Source organism: Ranitomeya imitator, chromosome 9 (genome assembly GCF_032444005.1).
Source record: "Ranitomeya imitator isolate aRanImi1 chromosome 9, aRanImi1.pri, whole genome shotgun sequence".
NCBI lineage: Eukaryota > Metazoa > Chordata > Amphibia > Anura > Dendrobatidae > Ranitomeya > Ranitomeya imitator.
This window is the reverse complement of record NC_091290.1, coordinates 29,065,693-29,093,177: the sequence shown is the minus strand read 5'-3', so window position 1 is coordinate 29,093,177 and position 27,485 is coordinate 29,065,693. Positions and strand designations below refer to the sequence as shown.

General features: G+C 41.0%; 1 protein-coding gene across 1 annotated transcript in view; it reads left to right on the top strand.

The window, feature by feature from the left end:
- Positions 1–314: 314 nt before the first annotated feature.
- Positions 315–27,485, top strand: part of LTBP3 (latent transforming growth factor beta binding protein 3) — an 84,838-nt gene continuing 57,667 nt past the window's right edge. Inside the window, exons 1-3 of the mRNA XM_069739287.1 lie at positions 315–1,243; positions 4,905–5,195; positions 8,298–8,512. Of these exons, the coding sequence (XP_069595388.1) occupies positions 1,000–1,243; positions 4,905–5,195; positions 8,298–8,512 (750 nt within the window). The 5' untranslated portion in view covers positions 315–999. The remainder of the gene's footprint in view (positions 1,244–4,904; positions 5,196–8,297; positions 8,513–27,485) is intronic.

Genomic DNA, 27,485 nt, shown 5'->3' with positions numbered 1-27,485 from the left:
AATTTGATACACTGGACTCCACATCCCTCTGTAGGAGACAGAAGTTTGGCACATTTTTCATTCACAATCCCCGATGTCGTGTTCTGACTGTCTAATTGCTTTACCTGAATCTTTACCCCAACAACTGTTCTCAATAGTTAGATTTTAGTATTGTGCCACCAGGTTCACACTTAGCTTTTTCTCTTTGTGTCTCTGAACTTTTACTCTAAACTTTTCGCTCTATGTAACTTTTTTTTTTGTTCTCCCTCTTTTCCAGACTACTCCCACCTTCAGTGCCTGTCCCTCCTCCCCTGCCTGCCTCTCTTACTCCCTTTTTCCCCCTCCTCCGTCTTCCTGTTTTCTCACTCTCTATTTCTTCCCTGGCTGCTCTCAAGACATTGCTCTCATCCGGAAAAACCTTTCTACCAGAGCCTCCGGCTTCAGTGACTGTCACTGTCTATGTGTATGTCTGCATCTCTCCGTGAAAACTTTCCCTTTGTTTCTTTCCTCCCTCTAGTTGGCTTCTTTTTTTATTTTTCATATCTCCTCTTCCCATTCCTTCGTCGTCATTTTTCACATTCCAGTCTCCTTTTCTTTTCTTTTTTTTTTTCTGAGCCAGTCTATATTTTACTGGTAGGTAATATTCTAAGTGTCGAAGGCTACGTTAGATCTTAGAAGCAGGTATTACCTTAACTCCATAGTCGTTATATGGGACAATATAGTGACAGCAGAGACAGATATGTAGGTGAAGAGACTTTGAGCATCTGTCCAGAAAGTATACGCAGCTAGCTAGGAGGTTCGGTAGAGGATTCTTCACTATGCACAAGGACACATAGCACTCTGCTGTGCTTTTCGAGAACAGTCAGGTCAAGTTAATTCTTCGACATGAAAGTTAAGGTCATCATGAGAGGTAACAGGCAATGACAACCGGTGACATCGAGGTGTCGAATAAACAAGACTAGATACACGTAGACAATCAAACAACGCACAGGGAAAGTTCTTTTAGGGGGAATTTTGAGCATGGCTCCTACACGTTCCTGCCCTTCTTTTTCTATCTTGATCCTCTGGTTGGGAACATTTTTCTGTTACTTTTCTTCGACTGCTTCGCGTGAGCGCTTCAAGGTGGTGTTTGCCCCCGTGGTCTGTAAAAGGACATGTCATAAAGGCTATTGTCACGATGTCTGCAAACCAGGGAGCAACATGACGCTGATAGCGGAGAATGGAGGTTCCACAGACACCCTCACCGGCTCTGGATTTCGAGTGGGTGAGTATTTGTTCCAGTCTTGTCTATCGAAGGGCATACGGAGAGCAGTTTAACCCATAGTGGCTTCTTTGCTTTCTAGTGGCAAGGAGATAAGAAACTTTACTTTTATGCATTTTACTTCCAATTCTATGCATCCAAAACATACCGTTGTGTGCATAGGTGCGAAGAAGGTCTCGACGTTGAGCAGTTATACTGTAAAAGGAATGCTAGACATTGCACACAATACGGAAATAATGGTTTTCACTGCAGCCCACTGATTAGAATTGGCTGTCCTCCAGCAGGGTTGGCACCATGACACAATCCAATAGGAATTTCCATGTCGGTGATGATAATGATAGAGAATTGTAAAAAGGCATAAAAATATACCTGGGCTACAAAAAGGAAATGCATTTCTGAAATCTTCAGTAAACACTACAGTCGTCCCTGTCGTGTGATTAGGCCATCAACTTCTCTTCTTTCCTGTGTCGCAGTTTTTATAGTAGTTGATTACAGTCATTTTGTATAGAAAACGGGGTTAATTGTAACCTACATTCGCTTTGTCGATTTTTTTAAGGCTTAGATTTTAATGACTTACACAGTCTTGGACACTTTTAATTATTTCCATTATTCACTCTCTCTGTAAAGCACCAAATAGTACATTAATAGCAATAATTGACAAACAGTTATTACATTGAACCCCCAAAGAAGAGAATAGCAAATATAAGGGAAAAGTGTTAACCAGGCCTGAGAGGGAACCTGCTTCCCTGAATATTCTTTTTTTTTTTTTTTTAATCCTCCATATGCTTACAGAAATAGGGTCCTTTTTATTTAGAGAGCGGTGCTCACAGGGTAATAATGCAGATTAACCTAAAGACACGCCCCAGAGGATCCTGTGAACCACGCCCCCTTTAAAAAGACTGTAATGATTAGCAGTTAATGTAAAGGTCCATATTTCTGGAACCATAAGGCAGATTTTTTAAAAAAAAAAAAAGATGGGATTATTCAAGAGAACAGTGGGAATAAAATAAGAGCAAAAACTGACCACTTTTGACAGGTCCAAATTAAAGAGATCATATTATTATCACATTATTACATTTGAGAGATTCTAGTTATTATCTTAGACAATCCCAGCATTGAATATTGTTATACTGGCTTTAAATTGAATATGCAAGGAAAAATGTTTCGGACATCCATGTAAGAAAGGGTTCTTTACAGTTAGAGCTTTCAGAATGCGGAATCCTATACTTTAAGAGATAGTAATTGTAGATAAAGCACCCCAGAGTCCTGGTCGTTGCAGTGATGTTGCTCTCCCACCAGGGGGAGTGGTTACGTCTGATGGCACCAAAGGAGTTAAACCCTGCCAGGTATCACAGCGACACACACATTTCACACTCCAGTCCACCAGGGGGAGCTAAGGGTTCTATCTACTAGGCCACTCCTCACACATGGGTAAAACTGGTGGGTTGGAAAGGAAGTTAGTCAGTTGGAGGAGAGAGGAGTTCCTGGCTGGAGACTAGTGAGAAATGTCTCCAGGCCGAGCTGGCTGGAGCAAGGCCCAGTCAGATCCAGACTACAGTCTGAGGAGGAGGACAGAAGGCACAAGGAGCTGCGCCTGCACCTGATTGCGGCAGCCTCCTAGGAAAGGACAAGAAGGGAAACGTGTCATAGTGAGTGAGAAACAAAGTCGTAGCAACAGGTGTAACAAATCAGTGGGAGACCAGCTAGAAGCAGGCTGCCTCCCCCTGAAGCGCAGTGCCGGTGGCCGGAGCACCAAGGGAGTAATAGACTACGCTTTACTTCAAAGACCGGCAGGGCAGTCAGTTCCAAGCTGGCTGTCCGACCTAAGAGCCTAAGCAGACAAGGTCACAATGCGGAGGAGGGGCGACACTAGGGTCCCTATAAAATAGCCTCAGGCCACCATCGTCATACGGGTTTTGTCCTATCCATCTGAGGGACAGGAGAAGAGTAACAAGTGTGAGGACCCTATTAGGAGCTAATGCAAGTAGGGACCTACTACGTTACTGTGCGCAAAGGGAAGGCTACTGATTTCCACCTGGCTCAGGGGACTCTGGAAGTGCCATCAGACCGGCCGGACCCTGCCGACCCTGTAACCTGGTACCCCGGACTGTGGATGCTGAAGCCTCCAGTAAAGGTAAAGAGACTGCACCCACTGTGTCCTCGTTATTCACCGCGTCTCGCATCAACCACCATCAACATCTACACTACTGGGAAGCCCTGGGGACATACTTCACCTGTGGGAAGGTATACCATCTAGCTGCCATAACATCACCCCAGTGGACCCCTAAGCAGCGTCGGTCACCCTGACCAAATACCACAGGTGGCGTCACGAACACTTGACAAACTTACATCACCTTTAATTGGTCGTCCCTTAGCAGGGCCACGGACCGGGTCGGGCCACCGTGACATCCCCAGACAGAAGGGACCGACGGACCCGGTACCGAGTACCCCATTGCCCTGCGCCTGTGGGCGATCCATAGATACTTAGCACTAGAGTGTTATTTAATGAAAAGTGTCATTGGGATGGTTATACATAACTGATCTGAGAAAGGTGTTGCATGTTTTGATGCATTTTTTAAATCTATGTAACCATGTATTTCTACCATATTTCCATCTACCTTTATCAAGGTGTAATAATAGTTGCAATTGGACATTTCTTTTTCGTGATTGGTTTTCCAAATGACAAAACTCTATTGATCTCATTGACGCAGCTTATTTATTCATTAAAATTGTTCCTAAATTTAAAAGTAATATTTTTTTTCTTTTAACAAAAATAATTATGCGTTTTTGAAAATGTGAATCTGAGATATCTGTACCATATTTCGATTAGATTTTGTTATTGATTTTAATTATATTTAATTTGTTTGGCGCTCATGCTGATGAGTGATAAAGTATACTTTCTATTATTTCTCTTTTTCTTTATTCCGGTTTGATTTATACGTGTGGCAGCTTTAAATACTTTTTTTATTTTAAAGAAGATAAAAATAAATTCACCCTTTTATATTAGATTACGTCAATTTAACCCCTTAGATGCTGCAGTTAACAGCTTAACCCCCTAGATGCTGCTGCAGCCAAACGGTTAGACAGAGAAGAGGCTACCCTTCTATGACTCCTTCGGCCGTCCGCAACTTGATTGTGTGATGCCAATGGTTTGACACCGCTGCACAGCCACAGGCCGGACTTAGCAGGAAAAAAAAAAGTTAAAAAAATATAAACAAAAATATACAAACCACAAAAATCTAAATAGCCTCCCTTTTTCCATTTGTCATATAAAACATTCAAAACAATGAAAAATAAATGTATTTGGTATTGTCGTGTATGTAAAGGTCAAAACTAACAAAAGGTCATTTATCTCATCCCTCCAAAAAATGGAATAAAAAGTGGTAAAAAGGTTGTATGTACGACAAATAAAAAACTATAGATTTGGTACTGCAGAAATTGTACTGATCCATAGAATAAAGTTCAAGTCAGTTTTACTACAAATTGATTGTTGTAAAAACGAAGCCCAAAAGACTGTTGAAAAAAATGTATCTATATTATATGGTGAATTAAATGGTACCATGAAAAGTCTCCTGACTTCATTTAGGGCTCATTAAGCTTTATACTAGGATGTGATTGTGTTGTTATTAGGGAGTTTTATATGTCATTTTTCTCTTCTTCTCAGTGGTTTGCCCCATACCATGCATGAACGGTGGCCAGTGCTCCTCCAACAATCACTGTCTGTGCCCTCCAGAATTCACAGGGAGATTTTGTCAGTTCCCTGCTGTTGGAGGAGGTGTGGGGCGAAGTCCGAGTGAGACGGGTGAAGGAGAAGGAATGGAGGCATCCTCCGGGAAACATGCAGTCTATGCTGTGCAAGTCATTACAGGAGAAGATGATCCTGAAGGCAAAGGGATGAAAATTAGCCAGTCTGCCCTTACAGTGCCACTGGGGCCTGGACACAGCTCTGCTGAAGGTATATATTTTTTACAAGCCTTAAAAGCTGAAAATGATCTACAAAATCCAAAACCTAAGTTATATCATTGATTCGAAAAATTGCAAGTCATCCAAAGACCAAAGGATAAGGAACAACTAAATGATCACTGAGGGTCCAACTACTAGGACCTCCGGCAATCCCGAGAGCAAAGCTCGGGAGCCCAGGAGCAAGTCTTGCAGAGCTCCATCTTGAATGAAGAGTGGGTACACATGTTTGACGTCCACTTTATTCATCATCTATGTTCCTGCCAGAAAACAAATTGAGCTGTAGTCGGCTTTTTTTGGCAGTCCCATAGACAATGAATAGAGTAGAGAGGGAGCATGTGCATCACTGATCCATTCAAAGTGCGTCTCCTCAGAGCACGGTTTCTGGATTCCAGAGCTCTGCTCATGGGTTACATCTCTTTGTTCTCAGAATCGATGGAAGCACCAGTGGTCTGACCCCATGCGATCAGTAAATTATCTTAAGGATAACATAGGATTTTGGGAATAACCATTTAAAGCTATTCTTTTGGTCATACCTTAAAGAACCAGGTCTGTTCCCCTCATAGTAAAATAATTGCCGGCGGCTGTCATGTGCTCTTTTTGGTGCCGCTCCAGTCCCGCTTCGCCATTTTGCTTTGTATTGGTCACAAGCTCTCAATGTAAGTCGCATACTGACTGTCATGGTTCCACCCCTCAGTATGTCTGGGATGCAGTTCCTGACAACTCGGCCATCCAATCTGGTATAGGGCTGTCCTGAAGCTGTCAGTACTTTGATTGACAACTTGGCCATTCAGTCTAGTACAGGGGCGTGGTGAGCTGTCAGTGTGTTGATTGACAGCTCAACTGTCCAATCTGAGACTGTGAGGTGTTAGCTGTCTCCAAGTGTTTATTATTCCAGGTAATTGCCATGCTTCTTAATTGAGCAGTGTCTCCCAGAACTCAGATGTACATTCAGCTTGTGAGGTTTGTGCTTTCCTGTGCCTTGAGTTCTGTATGCTTGATCTGTTGCTTGACCTTGGACTTCGTTCTGACCATCAGCCTGTTTAACCCCTTCAGCTCTGATCTGTTATGCTCCCTGTGCTGATCTTGGAACGTTACCAGACTACACTTTTGTCTCTTCCTTCTGTTTATAATGTACTCTCCTGGCTTCTGACCTTGGATTCCTTGACCACTATGACTCGCGACTTGGCCATAAGAAGTTACTAGCGTCGCACTGACCCTTAGTTTTACATTGAGAAATGACCTTCAGAATAGCCCAGCAAACACTGGAGCGATCCGGCAGGTCACATCCAGCAGAAGAGGACTGGAGAAGCACTGAGAACAGCAGAAGATGGCGATTGGTAAGTATTTTACTACAAGCAGGAAACATACATTAGTGATACCACTCCAGGGATGAAATAAGAAAAAAAATCAAGGGTGCTTTAAATACTCCCAATGAACAGCTGTAAAATATGGGGGATGTGGCAGCAAGTGTTCAATTCTCTTGCAGTACTACCACACATCGTTAGGAGTCACAGAAGTTGTTCATGTCATACATGGATGTGGAGACACAGCAATGTATCTTAATTAACCAGATGACAATTTGTCATGCAAACCAAGAAGAAAAGACTGTTATCTATAAGTTGGCTTTGGAATTTATGTTTTGGTCAAGAAAACAGACTTTTGCTTGTGTAAGCCTGTAATATTGACATTTCATATAACATATTGTGCTCTTATCTTTGATGACTATTGATGCTTGCTGATATGCTAATTATGCATTGTGCAGTCTGGATAGCTTGGTGACTATGAAAACAGAGGTGAGGTGCAAAAGCTATGCAAATAGATTAAATAATCAAGTAATGCTACTTGATGTCATCTCCATTCTCACACTTTATGTCAACACTGAATGAAGGATACTTGTTAAGTACAAAAAGAGGTTACATGCCACTATAGACAGAGACAGCCAGAGATTCTGCCAAGACATCCAAACAGCTAATGGACCCTACAGGACTGCTGCCAATACATCATGGCTCCATCAAGAGGGACATGGATCTATCATTCTAGAGGACACAACCTAGGGGACCTCGGCCACGGTTGGAAGAATACAGATCTGCTCCATTAACCATCATTGAGCCATGGATACGTTTGGAAAAAGCCAGGAGTGGGACCCGCCGGTCACCTAGCTCCATGGAGATGTTCAGAGAAACCAGGTTGTGACCCTCGCTTCAACTGGTCTTGTACCTCAATGAACTGTCATCTTCCTAAGCTTGTCATTACCTCTTCTCTGTGTGTGCCACAGGTGGGGTAGTCGACCCAGGAAGATGAAGCCAGGTTGTTACCCTTTGGTCAACTGGCCTTGTACCTAGACTGTCATCTTCCTACGCTTGTCGTTACCTTCTTTCTGTGTGCGTGCCACAGGTGGGGTAGTCGAGCCAGGGAGCTCTGAAGTAACAACTGCTATTATCCTGACGAGTCAGCGGAAGGGTGAGACTGTAATGTGCACCATCTTGGGGTATTTTGCTGGGACTGTTCTATTTGTTAGCTGCCTGTTTTGTGGTTCAATAAAGCATTGCCACACTGTTTTACCCTCACCCTGTGTTATCTGAGTAGCATTATGCCGACATTAAAGGGAGCGCAGACATTCTGTGGGACAATCCCTGGTCCATGCGTTTTCGTATAGCGGACCGGGGTGCCTGCCGATCCCCCGTGTCTCCACAATGGACATCTTGGGTCCAGCAGAGCTGTAGACACTGCTCAAGGTTCTGCCTAATCGATGCCAAGAACCACCCTCTGATAACAGAAGATTGAGTGGCACATGGCCTACCTTGCATTCAATCAAGTGGTGTCGGGAGTCACAGTGGTCAGACCTCCACTGGTTAGACCCTGGTGGTATATCCTAGCAGTAGGTCACCTTTGTATTTGTTGTATCAACAACTTTAAGGCAAACTATTGTACTGGAATTTTTCATGTATCGAATAGATTTTCAGAAAATTGATGAACATTTTAGCCTCTAAGAGGCTCATTGCTTTACTTTGTCCATGTATCACCATCCTTTCTTGTTTTCCTATGTTTTCCACCTCATTCTGAAGTATACATTTTTTATTCTTTCTTCTCAAAGTTCAAGTGCTTCCACCTCTATTAAATGTCCGAGTTCATCACCCTCCCAATGCAACCATCCAAGTTCATCGTATCGAAGGGCTTGGAGCTGAAGGAACAGCAGGAGGTGGTGGTCAACACTTACTCCATCATCCTGAAGGAAAGGCAGCACCATCCCGTCCTGTCACTTACAAACCTCTAGGACGATGTTTTCAAGACACCCTACCCAAACAAACTGTAAGTAATACTGAGAAAAAGTAGTTGGTGAGGAATCTCGTATTCAAAGCGTCTATACACTAAATCTGGTCATACATGAGAAAAGTTGGTTACAATCCAACACGTCATAGAATATTGTTTGCTATAAAGATCCTTAACATGAAAGGGCATGTGTAAAAAAGTATTCCTTATAAGTTACATGCATGCCTCTGATCCTCATATATTTAAAAAAAAATGGGCATCCTCTACGTCTAGAGGAAAGAAAGTTTAATCAACATCACAGATGGCGATTCTTTACTGTTCAAGCAGTGAGACTATAGATTCCTTACTGCATAAGCAGTGAGACTATGGATCCTTTACTGTACAAGCAGTGAGACTGTGGATTCTTTACTGTATAAGTAGTGACGCTATGAATTCTTTACTGTATAAGGAGTGAGACTATGGATTTCTTACTGTATAAGTAGTGACACTATGAATTCCTTACTGCATAAGCAGTGAGACTATGGATCCTTTACTGTACAAGCAGCGAGACTATGGATTCTTTACTATACAAGCAGTGACACTATGGATTCCTTACTGTATAAGTAGTGACACTATGAATTCCTTACTGCATAAGCAGTGAGACTATGGATCCTTTACTGTACAAGCAGCAAGACTATGGATTCTTTACTGTACAAGCAGTGAGACTATGGATTCCTTACTGTATAAGTAGTGACACTATGAATTCCTTACTGCATAAGCAGTGAGACTATGAATCCTTTACTGTACAAGCAGCAGAGAGACTATGGATTCTTTACTGTATAAGCAGTAAGACTATGGAACTCTCTGCCACGTAATGTTGTAACTCATTAAAAAATACAAGGAGGACATTAGATTCTGTGATGGGACATTGATCCAGTGAAATAACCTGATTGCTATATGCAGAGTCGAGAAGGAATTTTTACCCTAACGGGCAATTAGCACCTGCCTCATGGACTTTTAGCCATCCTCTGTATCAACATGTTAGGCTATAGGTTGAAATTTATCGACTCTTTTTCTACTTTCAACCTTAAAAATTATGAAACTATGAAATGTCATAGCTATAGCTTATGTAATGTTGCAATGCGATTGACATCTGACCAGTTGGGATTTATATTAACATACGACATGGAAAAAGTGATTAATGACAACAATTTTCTCTGAAATTAAAGATTTTTTGCTTAACTACAGAGTGTATAGTCTATTGCCGTGCTAGCTTTTAATTTTATTAATGTTGATCTGGCCAAGAGTACCTTTAAGCCCCCCATACACATTAGAAAATATAAGCAAAACCCGATGATATCGATAGATCCGGCTGACAGTCTAATGTATATGGGGGTCCTCCATAATTGATGTTGGGAAGACAAGAATCTGCCTTGTCTGATTTTGGGCTGCTGGTCCTTTTGAGATAAGCCACCGCCAGAGATGTCTGGCAGTGATTCTCCCAGTGAACAAAGGAGCGCTCAGCAAAGTAAGAGCTCCTGTGTATGGAGAGTCGGGCGAGTTTGCTGCCGGCTGAACGATCGGTTGAACCAACGTTCGTCTGTCAGCTATCTCGGTGTACAGCCAGTTTTCCAAGTAAAGATTGTCCAATTTCTGTCCAATCAGACTCTCCTAGTTCCCTGCCATGGTTGTTCTCCTTTAGTTCAGTTGGTGCTTTGTGCTGCCCCTTTACACCTGCCTGTCCTTGGCCCTTTGGTCTGAGATGGTGACTTTATTCACTGTGGCTCCACCGTGGTTCTTTCTCCATTGCTCATGGTACGGGCGATGGCCAAGAAAAACTCAGTCTTACTGGACGTCAAAGAGCAAAGCACTTTCCGTTCAGATATCTACCATTAGGTCTAAATAACCATTCCTGGCGGGAAAGACTCTACACACTTATTCTTCCAGTCTCATATCCTCCATCGCCATACACACTTTGCGCCATAGACATATCACAGCATTTTCCATTTTTTTGTGAAAAACTATTGACCCTCGACATGCCCAAAACTCAGTGAAGAACGAGCACCAATCACATAGCAGGAAAAGTTTATGTTAAAGTATTGAACTTTTTGCTACTCTAAGAGGAAACGCAATAAGATTGGATACTCTTACCAACATTTGTGGTCACCAACATGGCGGAATACTTTACATAAAGGGGGCAAAGAAAAGCCTCACAACAAACAGAGAAAATTATCACATGGAAGAGAATGACCACTCTCCTATATGCCCATCGATTTACTGAAGGTTCCCACAAGTGTCAAAAAAAAGAGGAAATTTTCCACCAAAGACTCCAAGACTGCATTTCAGACAATGGTTTTTTTGATGTACTGAGAATGTTTGATAGATTATTTCTTATTTCAATATAACTTTTCACCATTTTTCTACTGTTAATACATTCGATGAGAACGTACAAACATGAAAATTGTCATTTTTCTACATTTCAGTAATTTGTTGGAACGCCATTGCAGAAACCGTTTGTCTAACTCTGCGACAAAGGGAATGAAATGACGGCCAGCTGCAGAATGGCGCCTTTGTCTCGTACAGTGTTGTCAGATTCACTTAATTTAGTTTTTGATGCATGCATGACTTAGTTTTAAAATGAGCCTGAGGCTTAGTTGAGTTCACATTAGTATGACACAGATCTGTGCTCCCTCCTGATTTATGTAACCAAAAACGAGATTAGAGGGACCAGATGGACAAGACGATAAAAGGATAAACTTTGTAAACCTTTCCTTTCTGCTACCGCTATCAATTCTGCTTTTCAGTGGAAAACATAATAAGGTAATGAATCACTATAATAAATATTGCCAATATAAATGGAGGCACAGTTATCTTATCGGCACTATTATAATACAGCTTTCTGAATTAGTGATACTTCTGCTTAGAATACATAGGGATAGACCGAAATAATAATTCTCACTAAATTAGAATATCATCAAAATGTTAATTTATTTCAGTTCTTCAATACAAAAAAGTGAAACTCATACATTATATACTGTAGAGTCATTACAAACAGAGTGATTTATTTCAAGTGTTTATTTCTGTTAATGTTGATGATTATGGCTTACAGCCAATGAAAACCCAAAAGTCATTATCTCAATAAATTAGAATAATTAACAAAAAACAGCTGCAAAGGCTTCCTAAGTGTTTAAAAAGGTCCCTTAGTCTGTTTCAGTAGCTCCACAATCATGGGGAAGACTCTGACTTGTCAGATGTCCAGAAGGTAGTCATTGACATACTCCACAAGGATGGTAAAGCCACAAAATGTCATTGCTAAAGAAGCTGGCTGTTCACAGAGTGCTGTATCCAAGCAGATTAATGGAAAGTAGAGTGAAAGGAAAAAGTGGGGTAGAAAAAGGTGCACAAGCAACAGGGATAACCGCAGCCTTGAAAGGTTTAACAAAAGGCCATTCAAAAATGTGGGGATGATTCACAAGGAGTGGACTGCTGCTGGAGTCATTGCTTCAAGAGCCACCACACACAGATGTATCCAGGACATGGGCTACAAGTGCCACATTCCTTGTGTCAAGCCACTCATGACCAAAAGACAATGCCAGAAGCGTCTCACCTGGGCCAACGAGAAAAAGGACTGGACTGTTGCTCAGTTGTCCAAGGTGTTGTTTTCTGATGAAAGTACATTTTGCATTTCACTTGGAAATCAAAGTCCCAGAGTCTGGAGGAAGAGTGGAGAGGCCACAATCCAAGCTGCTTGAGGTCTAGTGTGACGTTTCCAGAATCAGTGATGGTTTGAGGAGCCATGTCATCTGCTGGTGTAGGTCCACTGTGGTTTTTTTTCAAGACCAAAGCCAGCGCAGCCGTCTACCTGGAAATTTTAGAGTACTTCATGCTTCCCTCTGCCGAAAAACTTTTTGAAGATGAAAACTTCATTTTCCAGCAGGGATTGGCACATGTCAACATTGCCAAAAGTACCAATACCTGGGTTACAAACATCACTGTGCTTGATTGGCAGCAAACTCGCCTGACCTTAACCCCATAGAGAATCTATGAGGTATTGTTAAGAAGATGAGAGACACCAGACCCAACAATGCAGACGAGCTGAAGGCTGCTATCAAAGCAACCTGGGCTTCCATAACCCCTCAGCAGTGCCACAGGCTGATCACTTCCATGCCACGCCGCATTGATGCAGTAATTGATGCAAAAGGAGCCCCGACCAAGTATTGAGTGCATTTACTGAACATACATTTCAATAGGTCAACATTTCTGATTTTAAAATAATTTTTCAAGCCGGTGTTATAAAGTATTCAAATTTACTGAGATAATGACTTTTGGGTTTTAATTGGTTGTAAGCCATAATCATCAACATTAACAGAAATAAATACTTGAAATAGATCACTCTGTTTCTAATGACTCTATACAGTATGAGTTTCACTTTTTGTATTGAAGAACTGAAATAAATTAACTTTTTGATGACATTCTACTTTAGTGAGAAGCACCTGTAGGAATATGCTGAAATAATGCGGCCTGTAGTCTTAGAGAATCAAATTCCCATGTACATAAATATGAATGTTCAATATGGGAATTTGTCTAGGAATAATCATTTCTGTCTAGGGGTGTAACCATGGCAAGAGGCTATCCACTACATCTAGATCTATCATCATAGATGATGATTATTTACTGTAACAGCAGTGAGACTGTGGAACTCTCTGTCACAGCACTCTGTGATGTTTATTTCATTGAAAGAGGATCATGGTTGATTTTTCTTGAAATAATATCCCAAGTTAGAGCCCTTTCACACTGCACTCTTCGCCATGTTCCTTTGGTCCTTGTGACCGCAAAAAAAAGTCTGATTTCCCATTTATTTCTGTCTACTCTGATATAATCTAGCATACCAGAGGAGAGAGAAATGAGGTCCCACTAACCCCCCCCCCCCCGGTACCTCCAGTGTCCCAGGACCCTCCGGCTCTGTCCCACGGCATCTTCTTCTGGGAAAATGTCGGTCACATGCGCCGTGCTCTCGCAGAGATCTTCCGGCCGTCACCCAGCAACAATAGATATTTCCTATCGGTTCATTTTGATCACTATGATCACAGTGATCAAAATAAAAAAGTACATCAAACCCCACCTTATCACCCCCTTAGTTAGGTGAAAATAATAAAATAAAAAAAATGATTTACATTTTTCTATTAGGGTTAGGGTTGGGGCTAGGGTTGTGTTGGGGTTACGATTGTGGTGTTGGGGTTAGGGTTGTGGTGTGGGGGTTATGGTTGGGGTTACGGTTATGATTGTGCTGGGTTAGGGTTGTATTGGGGATGCGGTTGTGTTGGAGTTGGGGTTAGGGTTGGGATTAGGGATGGGATTATTGTCAGGGTTAGGGCTATATTAGGGTTGAAGTTAGAATTGGGGGGTTTCCACTGTTTAGGTACATCAGTTGGTCTCCAAACGCGACATGGCGCCCGCCACTGATTCCAGCCAATTTTGAATTAAAAAAGTCAAATGGTGCTCCCTCCCTTCTGAGCCCTGCCATGTGCCCAAACAGTGGCTTTCCCCCGCATATGGGGGGCATCAGTGTACTCAGGAGAAATTGCACAACAATTTTTGTGGTCCATTTTCTCTTGTTACCCTTGTGAAAATAAAAAAGTTTGGGTCTAAAGTAAATTTTTTGTGAAAAAAATTAAAATGTTAATTTTTTCCTTCCACATTGCTTTAGTTCTCGTGATGCACCTGAAGAGTTAGTAAACTTCTTGAATGTGGTTTTGAGCACCTTGATGGGTGCAGTTTTTAGAATGGTGTCACTTTTGGTCATTTTCAGCCATCTAGACCCCTCAAACTCACTTCAAATGTGAGGTGGTCCCTATAAAAATGGTTTTGTAAATTTTGTTGGAAAAATGAGAAATTGCTGGTCAACTTTTAACCCCTATAACGTCTCAAGAAAAAAAAATGATGTTTCGAAAATTCTGCCGATGTAAAGTAGACATGTGGGAATTGTTATTTACGTATTAACAATTTTGTGTGATATGACTCTCTGATTTAAGGGCACAAAAATAAAAATGTTGAAAATTGCAAAATTTTCCAAATTTTCGTTTTTTCACAAATGAACGCAAGTCGTATCAAAGAAATTTTACCACTAACATTTAATACAATATGTCATGAAAAAACATTCTGAGGAATTATAACGTCATAAAGTGACAGTGAATTGTAAAAATTGTCTTGGTCGTTAAGGGTTTAATAGGCTGACACAGTCAACGTGTTCTCTGTAGTGAATCATTTTTGGGCAACTACACCTACTGGAGGTGGACACTCAGACGCAGTAAACTGTGTCTGAGTATCTGCTTCCAGTAGGCATATGCGTCCAAAAATAATGCACGGCAGAGCGCACTTTGACTCCGTTGGCACAATTATAGTCAATGGCCTGGTTGGCGAATACACCCGAATCCCATTTTGTGGGGGGTTCGGACTTAAGACCTGACAGGACCAAGGAATGTAGGACAGAGGCAGTGTAAAAGCACCCTTAGGCCAGGTTTAGACGGGCGCATTTCACTCTCTGTATATGGACTGCAATGCCTGTATTGACAAGTATCCTGACCCGAACTTACAGTCTCTTATGTGCCTATGAGGCTGAATGTTTGTATCTGGAGACCAACAGTCAGTCCTTGCATGGAAGTCCATATACACACCGTGAAATCTGAACATCTGTTGCTGGCCAAATATGTACCAGATTTCTGGAAACAGATCAATGATCCTGGGATTCATGGATATTTGGAAATGGGAAGAGATTATTCCCCTATGAAGAGATTATTCCCCCACTTTCTCATATGGAGTTTTTCTGCCTGCCTTAAGATCGCCACAAATGGTGGCACTTGGAGGATTTGGGTATTTTTCCACTTCAATACTATTGTTACCGTACTTACAGTATATCGCATGTACAAAGATGCACAAGGAAGAAACAAGCTTGAATCTTGATCAGACAACCCCCTTTAATACAACTATGAGCTAAAAGGAGGGGAACACAACCTTGTAAATAGATTAAGTTGACTGTTGCACTAAAATCTACGGTTTCAATAAAATTAAGCAGTGCTGTATCCTGCAAAAGTTTATTAGTGACATTGTGTTCTGTCCCGATTCTGAAATCTACCTAGTAATGGTTACTAGACTGATAAAGTAGAGATGGAGACACAGAAATAGGCTCACACTGCTCCTGTATGGCATGGGAGGTGAGACTAGAGTGCAGAATTTCCCAGCCAACAGGTTTTGTGGGGGAAAGTACTCATAAGTAAAGGCTGCAGCTATGAATTTTGGATACTAATTAACTTACAATTAGAGTTTTCGGAAATCCTAGTTAATTGGCAAAGGAGTCGTCTAGACAACTTGTAAGGATCAGTAGTAATCAGAGTTATTTATTTTGATTGGTAGTTGATCAAATGAGTCATGAATTCCAAGAAAGAGTCATGGCTCCTTCTTGGCCGACTCAAAACCTTTTTGAAGCTGCAGATCTGGTTAACTTTGCTAACCCATTCCCGATGACCGGAAAGCTGATTCTGAAGCCAATGGAGTGAAATCAATGGTTTGCTTTAATGAGATGTGATATATTACAGTTTGTTTGCTTTAAATAGTTTGGGCAATGTGATGATATAAAAAAAAAAGCTTAAAGGTCGAATTTGTAACTTCTGTGAAAGTTTTTTTTCTTTAACTTGGGACCAATATTTGTAATGAAAGGGCAAGACCTCTAGATGATTGTGTAGGATTCTACCTGGGAGTTACATCTCCAGTAGAAATTGGAATTAGAGAGCTTGCAAGCATTCTGGGGTCCTATGTCACCTAGTTAATTGTTACACACCTCACCAAGGTCTGCTAGACTTTCTTGTGCTCCACATCGAGCTTTGCAAATAGTCCGACGGGCACCCATGTGTTTATTTCCTAGGCCTATATAAGTCCTTCCAAGATACACACACCTGTGTTTTGGTATTAAGACTTTCTAGTATGACTTAGTTTGTCTGTGCCCAGTCCACAAGATGCCTGTGGTTTCCAGTCACTGAACTACATATCTGAGGCTTTCAGTACCACGTGCTAACTGTCTTCTTGAACGTCTCCTATCTGCCAGTGCCTTCCATGGTTTTCAGACTTTTTTCTTACTCCGAAGTTCTATCTACTACCTGTTCCTGGTCTTCTAGGGGCCTCTGCTGCATGTCCACCAGTTTCCAGGATGTCTCCTAGCCACCTGCTGTTTCAATAGTAATTGGACTTTTGTTGTTACTCCAGAGTTATTTTTACTACCCATCTGCAGTCTCCAAGATGCCTCCTGTCTGCCTGTGGTTTCCAGTCCTTGAGTCTCTAGTCTGCATGCGGTCTACAGTAACTCTTCATTCTGCCTGTGGTCTTCACTAACTATGCAAACTGTTTACAGTCTTCAGGACGTCTCCTGCCTGTCTGCAGCTTCCAGTCCATATCTATCTGCAACCCTCAGTATCTCTGTTAAAGGTCTTCTGTCCACTATCTGTGTCCTGCGTGCCTCACCTGCTTGCTACACAGATGCTTGTGACCTGTATGCCCACTTGGACCTTGAACTTAGTGGTTCCACCTGACCCACCGCATTATGTAAATGAATAACTTGTAGTGGCTTTCATGAGGGTGTACGAAAGAGGAAAATCTGTGTGATCCCCGTTCTTCTTCCCATGATAGATGAGTATAGGACTGGAGGATGGATGGCGATCACAAAATTATGGTACAGTTTGGATATCTTGCTATATGTTATGTTTTTTTTGCAAACAGAACCTTCTCCAATTCTGTTGTGTCACATTTGGTATATTTTTTGGACAAGAGTTTGGAACAAGTGACCTTAAAATGTCAGTAATGAAGTGAGTTGGGAGCTTCCAAACAACTCACGGAGAGTGGATTTATTGGGGACACTATCACTGCCAAGCAAATGCAGAAAGTCACATTTGTTTAATGTGTCCCACATGTCTTCATAAGGTGAGTCCTTGTTTTTAAGGAGACAGCTAAAAGACAAGGAGAGGGAGGGAGCATTACATCTGGTGGGAGATTGTTACCGACTTTTACATATCTCTGCACTGTCAAAGAATGACTATCATTATAGAACCACGTCTTTTCAGAGGCTGAAAAATGATATGCAGCAGAACAGAATGAGTCATTTACAGATTTTTTTGGTGCATGGTGAGTCACAATGACCAAGTATCCTGTGCCATATAAACGCATAAATATATATATGGATGCAGCAGGCATAATTTTGGTAAAGGAATAGACCAATTAAGTAAACTGGTGCGGACAGACCGCTGCCCGCACTGGCAGTAGAACGTGGGTGGTTTCAATCCTGGCTAAGCTGTTAGTGGTCTCTTAAGACTAAGAGGCTTAGTGTCAAAAATATATAGAGTTAAGAAGTGGAAAAAGAATACTATAAAACAGAGTGTGGGACTGAGAGGGTGTATTTTAATTCAAATATGTAGAAATATACAGAAAACATATAACACGTTCTGTATAAAGCCACGGGAAGAAGAATTGGCACAAGAATAAAACTGATCTAGTGCTGAAAATACTGAAAAATATTTAGAATTGAGAGTCCTCAGTGGCTGATACCTTTTTAATGGCTATCTGAAAAGATGGCAACAAATTGCAAGCTTTCGAGACTACTCAGGTCTCTTCATCAGGCATAGACTAAAATAAATTCTGGAGAATCACATATTTATGCACAAAACATCACAGAAAAAAAAACAAAAAACAAAACATGGATAAGACAGGTGACATGAAGCAGAATTACCATGGGTGATAAACAGTTATGTCCATAAATATTGGACCAGTTCTTAGATAGGGAATGTTTTATTGTCCTCTGATTGGGGTCTGGTTCTGTTGTGATGACCCCACGTGGTCTGAAGGGAAAATTCCTTAGTTCCTTAGTTGATGTAAAAAGACATAAATCCATGCGACATATTCATTCCTGCACTAAGACTGTCAAAGGTCATCATCAGTTTATATTCCCATATTCTTCTGTCTCTTTGAGATTTGAAGTTACCTTTTAAAACAAGTAATTTCATGTCCATAATGTTATGATTGGGGAGACAAAAATGTATTGCCACAGGTAGATCCATTCTTTTTTCTCTTATTGTATGGCGGTGAGAATTCATCCTTGTCCTCGGTTTCTGCCCTGTCTCCCCCACATACAGGCCCCCAGTTGGACATTTAGTACAAATAATTAAGTACACCACATTAGAAGTGACGCAGCTGAAAGTACCTGGTATCTTGTAGTCCTGATGTGAATTGAGGATCTTTATCTTGTCCGTGGTCATTATAAATGGACAGGTTTTACATTTTTTCTGATTGCAAGGAAAGGCACCTGCAGCTGTTGGAGAGGACAGGGAGCTTCTGACAATGATGCTTCTTAGATTTGGGGGCTGCCTAAAACAGTAGTGGGGGGGTCTGGGAAAATGGATTGTAAGCGGGCATCTTTTTGTAGTAAAGGTTGTAATTTCCGTGCAGCTCCCCTTAGCACCTCCAGATTTGGATTGTAGGTGACTACTAGAGGCACCCGGTTATTTTCTTCTTTAGCTTTGTAATGTTATTATTATTATTTATTATTATTATAGCTCCATTTATTCCATGGCGCTTTACATGTGAGGAGGGGTATACATAATAAAAACAGGTACAATAATCTTGAACAATACAAGTCACAACTGGTAAGGGAGGAGAGAGGACCCTGCCCGCGAAGGCTCACAATCTACAAGGGATGGGTGAGGATACAGTAGGTAACGATAGAGCTGGTCGTGCAGTGGTTTGGTCGATCAGTAATGTAGCAGGTGATTCCTTGATATTCTGGTGGCTCTTGTGATTTGGTTTTCAATTGTTCTTGGATGGTAGCCCTGATTCAAAAAGGTCTTTCTGATGCGAACAAGGTGTTCATCCCTATCCATGGGGTTGGAACATATACAATTGTATCTGATGGCATGGCTGTAGACAATAGAGTTTTTTTTATGTGTTTTGGAAGGAAACTGTCCCATTTAAGGTATGTTGGGCGGTCAATTGGCTTCTGATACAAAGATGTCTCTATTTTATTGTTCTGCAGCTTAATGATGGTGTCCAAAAAGTTAATTTCAGTGCAGGAGTAGTTGAGTGTCAAGTTGATGGTAGGATGAAATTGATTAAACTGTTCATGGAACGTCTTTAGCTGTGGCTCAGACTCCGTCCAGATGAATAAAATGTCATCAATCTAGCGGTAGTAGGCCAGAGGCCTGATGGGACATGAGGACGAAAAGTCGCTCTCAAGCTTGGCCATGAAAAGATTTGCATACTGTGGGGCCATTTTACTTCCCACTGCTGTGCCAGTCTCCTGTAGATATATCTTCTTGTCAAATTCAAAGTAATTATGGGTGAGGATGAATTTTATAAGTTTGACAACAGAATCTGCATCAGTCACTGTGTTTTCCAGGAAGAATTTGCAGAAATATAATCCATCCTGTTGTGGGATATTGGAGTAGAGATTCCACATCCATGGTGGCCAGGATGGTTCCTTCTGGTAGAGGACCTATTGCTGATAGTTTATTGAATAGGTCAGTTGTGTCCTGAATGAAGCTGGGTGTATCCTTTACCAGGGGTTTAAGAATACCCTCTACCCATCCAGATACCTGCTCAGTAAGGGTGCCCACACATGAGATAATTGGTCTTCCTGGATTTCCAGATTTGTGGATTTTGGGAAGCATGTAGAATGTCCCTGTTCTTGGACTTTCTGGTATCAGGTCATTGGCTCTTATGTATTCGTCGGGCAGACAAGATACTAACTTGTTTAGTTCCTTGTAATAATCCTGTGTAGGATCCGACTCCAATTTTTTGTAGTAGCGTGTGTCCATAAGTTGTCTGTTTGCTTCTTTCATATAGTCTGATGTGTTCATCATGACTATTGCACCTCCTTTGTCAGCAGGTTTGATGATCATTTCTTTGTTGGTTTTCAGAGACTGTATGGCCTTTCTCTCCTGGGCACTGATGTTGGATGCTTGTCTCCTGTTAGTAACTATGATGGTGGATTTTATCAAATGTCTGAAGGAGTCTATATAGTTATCCAAATGAGGGTTGCGTCCAGGTGGAGGTGTCCAGTCTGACCTCATCTTGGTTGTCAGGATCCCTTTTCCTTCAGTCCAGGTGGTTTCTGAATCTTTTCTATCATTGAAATAGTCCCTCAAGCGAAGTCTCCTGAAAACATGCTCCATATCACTGCAGAGTTCAGTTTTATTCAGGGCCTTAGTAGGGAAAAATGAGAGTCCTCTGGAAAGCACGGCCAGCTCCACTTTGTTGGATTTATAATCTGAGAGATTAATGACACAGTTAGATGCTTTTGTGTCTGGTATGGAGTGGTTGTCCAAGTTGTCAGGTTTTGGCTTTGTTTTGCATCTGTCTTTATAGAGTCCTGAATTGAGGCGCAATCTGTGCAGTTTCGTTTCCTTGTTATGAATCAGAAGAGCCTGTAGTTTGTTGTAATATTGTTGTAATTTTTGTTCTGTGTCTTCTGTAAGTGTTTTCCTCAGAGTTTCAAATTGCCCTTGAACTTTACTCTTTATGCTGTAGCAGACATGTAGAAGGTGATTCCTTAATCTCTCAGAAGTCCTGTGACAAAGGTTTTGTGCATAATGGGTATTGTAGGTATGAAGAATTGGGTTTGTAATCCAGAGTCCTTTGGGAATTAGATTCTCCTTTTTGCATTTAGATAGGAAAAAAATGTCGCTGTCCATTTGTGCACGTTTCTTCAGAAGTGGTTTTAGTTCCATAAAGATGCGGTACAATCTGGTATCCTCCATTTTGATACAGGAAAGACGTATACTGAAAATACTGAAGACACTCCCAGCAGGTTTTTTTTTAAGGCTATGCCAGCTTTCAACTTGGGGTATGGATTTATTAGTTGCAAACATCAAGCAGCCCACACGAATTCAGGGAAGATGTTTTTAATTACGGAAATACCTTTTATAACCTTCGTACACATCCAATTGCATGTGGAGAATGTTTACAATGTATGGCCCCCTTTGAGTGCTATTTTACATTTAATCTATGAAAAACGTTTGTAAAAGGGAGAGCCAACAGTTTTGTAGCTCATTCCGCCATATGGCATTGAAAGCATTTTCTGTCCAGACAACCGGACCACCCACTTATCTGTGTCGACCACCATCGCTTTTCAAATTCCGGCAAATTCTGAGTTGGAATCACTCTTTTACTATTCTGCAGGATGAAATATCCCTGCATGCCCTGATGGTTTAAAGAAGCACTCTTAGTTTCTTTTTAATTCTATAACTGTACTCTCCACGTGATTGTCTATTCTGTTATACACAGTGCACTTATTTCAGTTTACAGTTCAATCTTCTGTTTTTCTTCTCTTCAGCCTTTATGCTCTGCTATAAATCCCATGTTGCATGAGATCATCATTAAATGACCAGCTAGAGCCAGTACAATCTATATTTGCTGAGATCAGACTGTAATCACCTTTCCTTCTATATTCTTTTAAATAAAATAATAGATTAGAAACGATACAATCAGGTAGGATCATACTGGGTATCATACATTATAACTGTGTGACAGGAGCTGTGCAATCATCATCAGAATCTGTGATAAGAACTTCTGCCCCCTACACCATCTGTAGTGAGAAAGATTGTGGTAAATAAAATAACTAAATACGGTGAAAAAAAAATATTTTGTAGGGTTTCACTCGCTGTTAGGAAGCTGTTAGCGTTCACATGTGAAGCTTTACTGAATTCATAAAGCCTCCATTGTTTTTAAAACAAAACAGCCTCTTCTGGGACAAATGTATAATAATAAAATAAACAGTTTATATGCCAGTCGGTAACAAACACCAAGGTGAGCTCACCCATCCAGATTAGTATCCACACATAATGTGGATCCAACCGATAATGCAGCGGATAAACAGGGATTATTGGCAGATCGAGAGGGTGCGGTGGAATTTTTTGCGGACTGTAACCTTAAGGACGAATTTCAGATAATTAGCACGAAAACTTTGGAAGCTAAAATCCACTCATTTGCTGAAAGAGAAATCCGATTGTTCTGGACTATAAAATCTTTAAAATCCTACATAGATTGTGAACGGGTCCTTAGAGGACTGCTGGTCTTTAAGGAAATCTCTCAATTTCAGGATGACCCTGCCTTCCAAGAAGAATGGGAAAAAATCCACCTACAATGTTCACGTAGTCTGCTTCATCTTGTGACTTCGCAAAATGAAATAGAATATTTAACCCTATGTGACCAACTAGAAAAATCTAAGTGGGAATTATCAACATGCTTAACCGATAGGCAATATAAGGACTTCTTGAATAAATTGGAGAGAAAATTAATATTGCTACAAATAGAGATCAAGCAAAAAAAGAAAGAAACATTTTTAAGAGACAAAAATGATTTTGACACAGGCCAAATTTTTTCCTGGAATAAAAACAAAAAGCGAACCTTTTTTTAATAAGAATCGCACTTCAAAAGGAAAAAAGAATTATAATAATGAAAAATTCAGTCACGTCGGATGGATTACTGATTCCGAGTCAAGTGCAGCTGAGGATACGAGTGAAGATCAACTTAACACTCCACCGACGGCGGGACCATCAGCCCCTTCAGGACGAAGATCAGACGAGGGGGCAGGAAACGCAAATCCCTGGAAAAAACGCAAGCAAGTGTCTTGGAGACGGTAACATCTAAAAAGAACGATCTTCAAATTGTAAACTTATCCAAGAGAACGCTGACAGCAGACCATATTGCACTGCTTTCAAAAGGACTTAATTTTTGTCTACCCGAAAAATTAGACTTAACGGACTTTAAAATCGAGTTATTTAAAAGTGTAAGACAACTTCACCTACAAAAATACTTTAGCAAGGATGAAAAACAGTGTACACCTTCCCAACCCACAACTGATAATAATTGGTACATTAGGTTTTATGGTATACCCACCTACAAGTTCGACAGATTCTGATGATACCTCTTTGTTATTGAGCATTAATGATCCCTCTATACTACAAACTGGTAATATTGATAAAACCTCTACTCCCCTAAATGCATGTTTTAAAGGAGGAGTGCCTTCAAATTACATGCCCCCAATTACACCAGGAAACATTATCGATCTTTTTCAAGATCTAGTCATGACGGCGTATGCCGAGTATGGTTTCCCATTGGGCGTAATCCTAAATACCGCCAAACCCATCCAGCATACTGTTCCAACCCAGTCTTTGAATAATAACACAATCATTTATATTCTTTGGATATTTTGGCCACAGCGGCCAACTTTTATTAACAAAATTAACATAAACAGTATTATAATCAGTATGTAAATTTGAGGGGAGGGTTCTTGGAGCTAAAAGATCTGGCAAAACCCCCAAATGAAGATCGACCACCATGTTACCCTCAGCCATGCATCACCAGCTCGAGGGCACCGTACATCCCGTTCCGGGAAGAGAAAAACCACCAACAGCTCCCAGGGTAAAAACCCCGTCCAGAGCCCATACCAAAATGCCAGATCAAACCCCACACCATTTTCAATTACCTGTAATTATGTTCCAATTCCTTCCCCCTACCAATCAGCGTCAACTCCGAGAACCCCCCACCAACACCGCCACTGTGACAATAACACAAATAAAGATATGCAAAATTATACCCAATATTCCTCCTTCATAACTATACATATATGTATATACACACATATCCTCTTTTCCTTTTTTTTTTTTTAGATAACTTACATAAATAAAGATATATCTATATATGACAGCTCCCCTCCTATGAAAAACCCAGGCCAAAAACGCAAAGGGGAGGGTGGGTGGGTCTGCTCGCTTCTGGTATAGGGGATAGAATGGCGGTTTTCCCGCACTTTTCCTCCCTAGATCCCCCCTCCTTATAGCTCCTTCCCCGCTACAATCCGCCTATCAAAACCCCCTTGCATTATTTAAAACCTCCCAGCCAAATGCGGTCATGGGGGGCCTCCATATAGCTGCGCCTTACTCCTGCCCCCGACTTTAAAGATGTAGTGGCAATATTTTACCACACACCCAATTAAAATCTGACTAGTGGTGAATCAAAAGATTTGGGAGAATTGAGGAAATGGGACGATACAGTAATTAGGAGGGCAGATAACGGGGGCAATCTGGTTGTTCTAGATCGAGAGTATTATGTAAATGAAGCTCTCTCACAGCTTAATGATCACACTACATACTGTCCCTTGGAGCATAATCCTACTCAGAAATATAAGGACAAATTAAGATCATTGCTGAGAAAATATGTAGAAAAAGGTGTCTTATCAAAGAAGAGAGCAGAGAATTTACTGTACTTCACGAATTTCCACAATTCCCACATTGGTATAGCATACCTAAAATCCATAAATGCATTGAAAAAACCGCCGGGACGGCCGATAATATTGGGTATCAATTCTATAACAGAGCCGTTATCTCAATATATGTTGATTGGCTATTAAAACCTCTATGACCATCGATCCCTTCTTTTATTAGAGATTCTGGAGATTTTGTCCTTGCACTAAAAGAAATTGATTGGCAGATTAGCTTTTCGCTAACATCCATTGACATAGTGAATATATATACCCGCATTCCTCAAAATAAGGGTATCGAAGCCATTCAAAAAATATTAAGAAATACTGACACAAATCCAGATCTGACTGCATTCATTGTAGAGGGCTTGGATTTTGTTTTATCACATAATGCCTTCAAATTTTTGGACAAATGGTACGAACAGAAAGTCGGGACTGCATGTGTGTTTGCAAATTTATTCTTAGCAGCCTTCGAAGAGACATACATAACTAACATATCTAATCAATTTTTGAGACATATACGATTATACCTGAGATTTGTGGATGATATTTTTATAATATGGGATGGCACAAAAGGAAGAATTTGAAAATTTTGTTGATTATCTAAACATAACGAATGTGGAAAATATGTAATTCACGGCCTGCTATGGTTTTATAGTCTTGAGTTTTTAGACGTTAAAGTCGATATTATTGACAGTAGCATTAATACACAAGTATATAGAAAACCTACAGCGACAAATAACATGTTGCATTATGATAGTGCACCTCCTGCACACACAAAAAGAGGGCTGCCATACAGCCAGATGGTGAGATTACGAAAAATTAATAACAACCAGGAGATTTTTAAAAAGCAGACTGACGATTTGAAAATACGATTTGTGAAAATCCGTCGCTGTTGTTAGATGAGGCTGAAAGTCGTATAAACAGGACGACACAAATGTATATATTAAAAAGGAAGAAGAAAGTGCACTATAGAAATGGAGTCACAAATCCAAAAGAGAGATTCGTTTTTTGCTTTAAACACAATACTATGGATAATGCAATACATTCAGCAATTCACAGGAATTGGGTCACCAGATTCAAAGAACATTATAACTCCATAACCTCTGGCAAAGGGTGTTTAAGATTAATTCAACATATGAAGGAGAAGCATAATTCTAACCCTGACTTATTAAAGTTTGCTGGCGTCGAAGTGGTTAAATATCCCATACAGGGAGGCAACCACAATAGAGTATTAATGCAACATGAAGCCAGATGGATAATAGAAACTGGTGCACAGGGTCCGATTGGTCTAACTGACAGGTTAGATCTATCAGTATTTTTGTAAAATGCTATTAATCCGCAATAATGATGTTATCACGTGTTTTTAATCATGCACATATGTTAATGTTTTGCACTTTATCTATGCATCCTTGCGTACACACGTCAAAAGCCTTTAAAAGGAAATTACATGTGCTAATGAAGCACCTGGACCCATTGAAGCGCAAACCGCGCAAAAAGGCCGTCGTCCACCTTCCTCTCCCCGCATCCCTTTGAACACCTGCCGCTCCCGTGGATATTGTTTGTTGAATCCTTTATGGTGCAATAAAGATAACGACTCTACTCTACGACTCTTCAATTTCCACACATGTTTAGACTCTGGCTTCAGACTACAGCAACACAAGAGGTCTTCCCACTTCTACTCCCAGACTAGGAATGAAGCAGCTGAGTCACCTAAAATAAACTGTTCAGATCCCAAGATGGAGACATGAGAACAACTAGTCCCACCCATCTTTGCTGACCGTTCCTAAAAACCTGGACCCGTGCTGCCCTATTAAAAAACCCTCTCAGCACTAGCCTGCTGGAGCCTGCTATCCTGGTTTCACATCACCAAGGCTAGCCACCTAGGTGACAAATATCTCCCATCAAGGATTTTACCACCTATTCTTTTTACAATATACAGTACATACACAGTCCTGTGCAAAAGGTTTAGGCAGGTGTGGAAAAACTGCTGCAAATTAAGAATGCGTTCACAAATAGAAGTACTCATCAATTAACAAAATGCAAAGTGGAGGAGCAAAAGAGAAATGTAACTCAGATCAATATTTGGTGACCGACCTTTGTCTTTAAAACAGAATCAGTTCTTAGGCTACGTTCACATTTGCGTTGTTGGGCGCAGCGTCGTCGATGCATACCAACGCATGCATCATGCGCCCCTATCTATAACATGGGGGGCGCATTGACATGCGCCGTTATGCGTTGTATTGCGTTTTACGACGCATGCGTCAATTTGACGCACCAGACAGGGTGCGGAGAACGCTACTTGTAGCTTTTTCCCTGCGCCAAAATTCATGACCATTACTATTTTATGTCAACGCATGCGTCAAAAAATGCAGCGTTGTGTATTGCGTTGTTGGTTGCGTCGACGACGCTGCGCCCAGCAACGCAAATGTGAACGTTACCTTAGAGGTACACTTGCATACTGTTCTTGAAGGAACTCAGGAAACAGATTGTTTCAAACATCTTGGAGAACAACGGACCTTCTGTGAATATCGTATGTGCAAATCCTTCTGTCTCTTCATGTAATCTCAGACAAACTTAATGATAGAGCTCTGTGGAGCCAAACCAACACTTCCAGAGCTACTTGTTTATCTTTACTATTTTTAATGACATTGGCTGGATGTTTGTGGTTGTTGTTCTGCTGCAGAATAAATTTGATGCCAATGAGATGTCTCCCTGATGGTATTGCATGATGGATAAGTA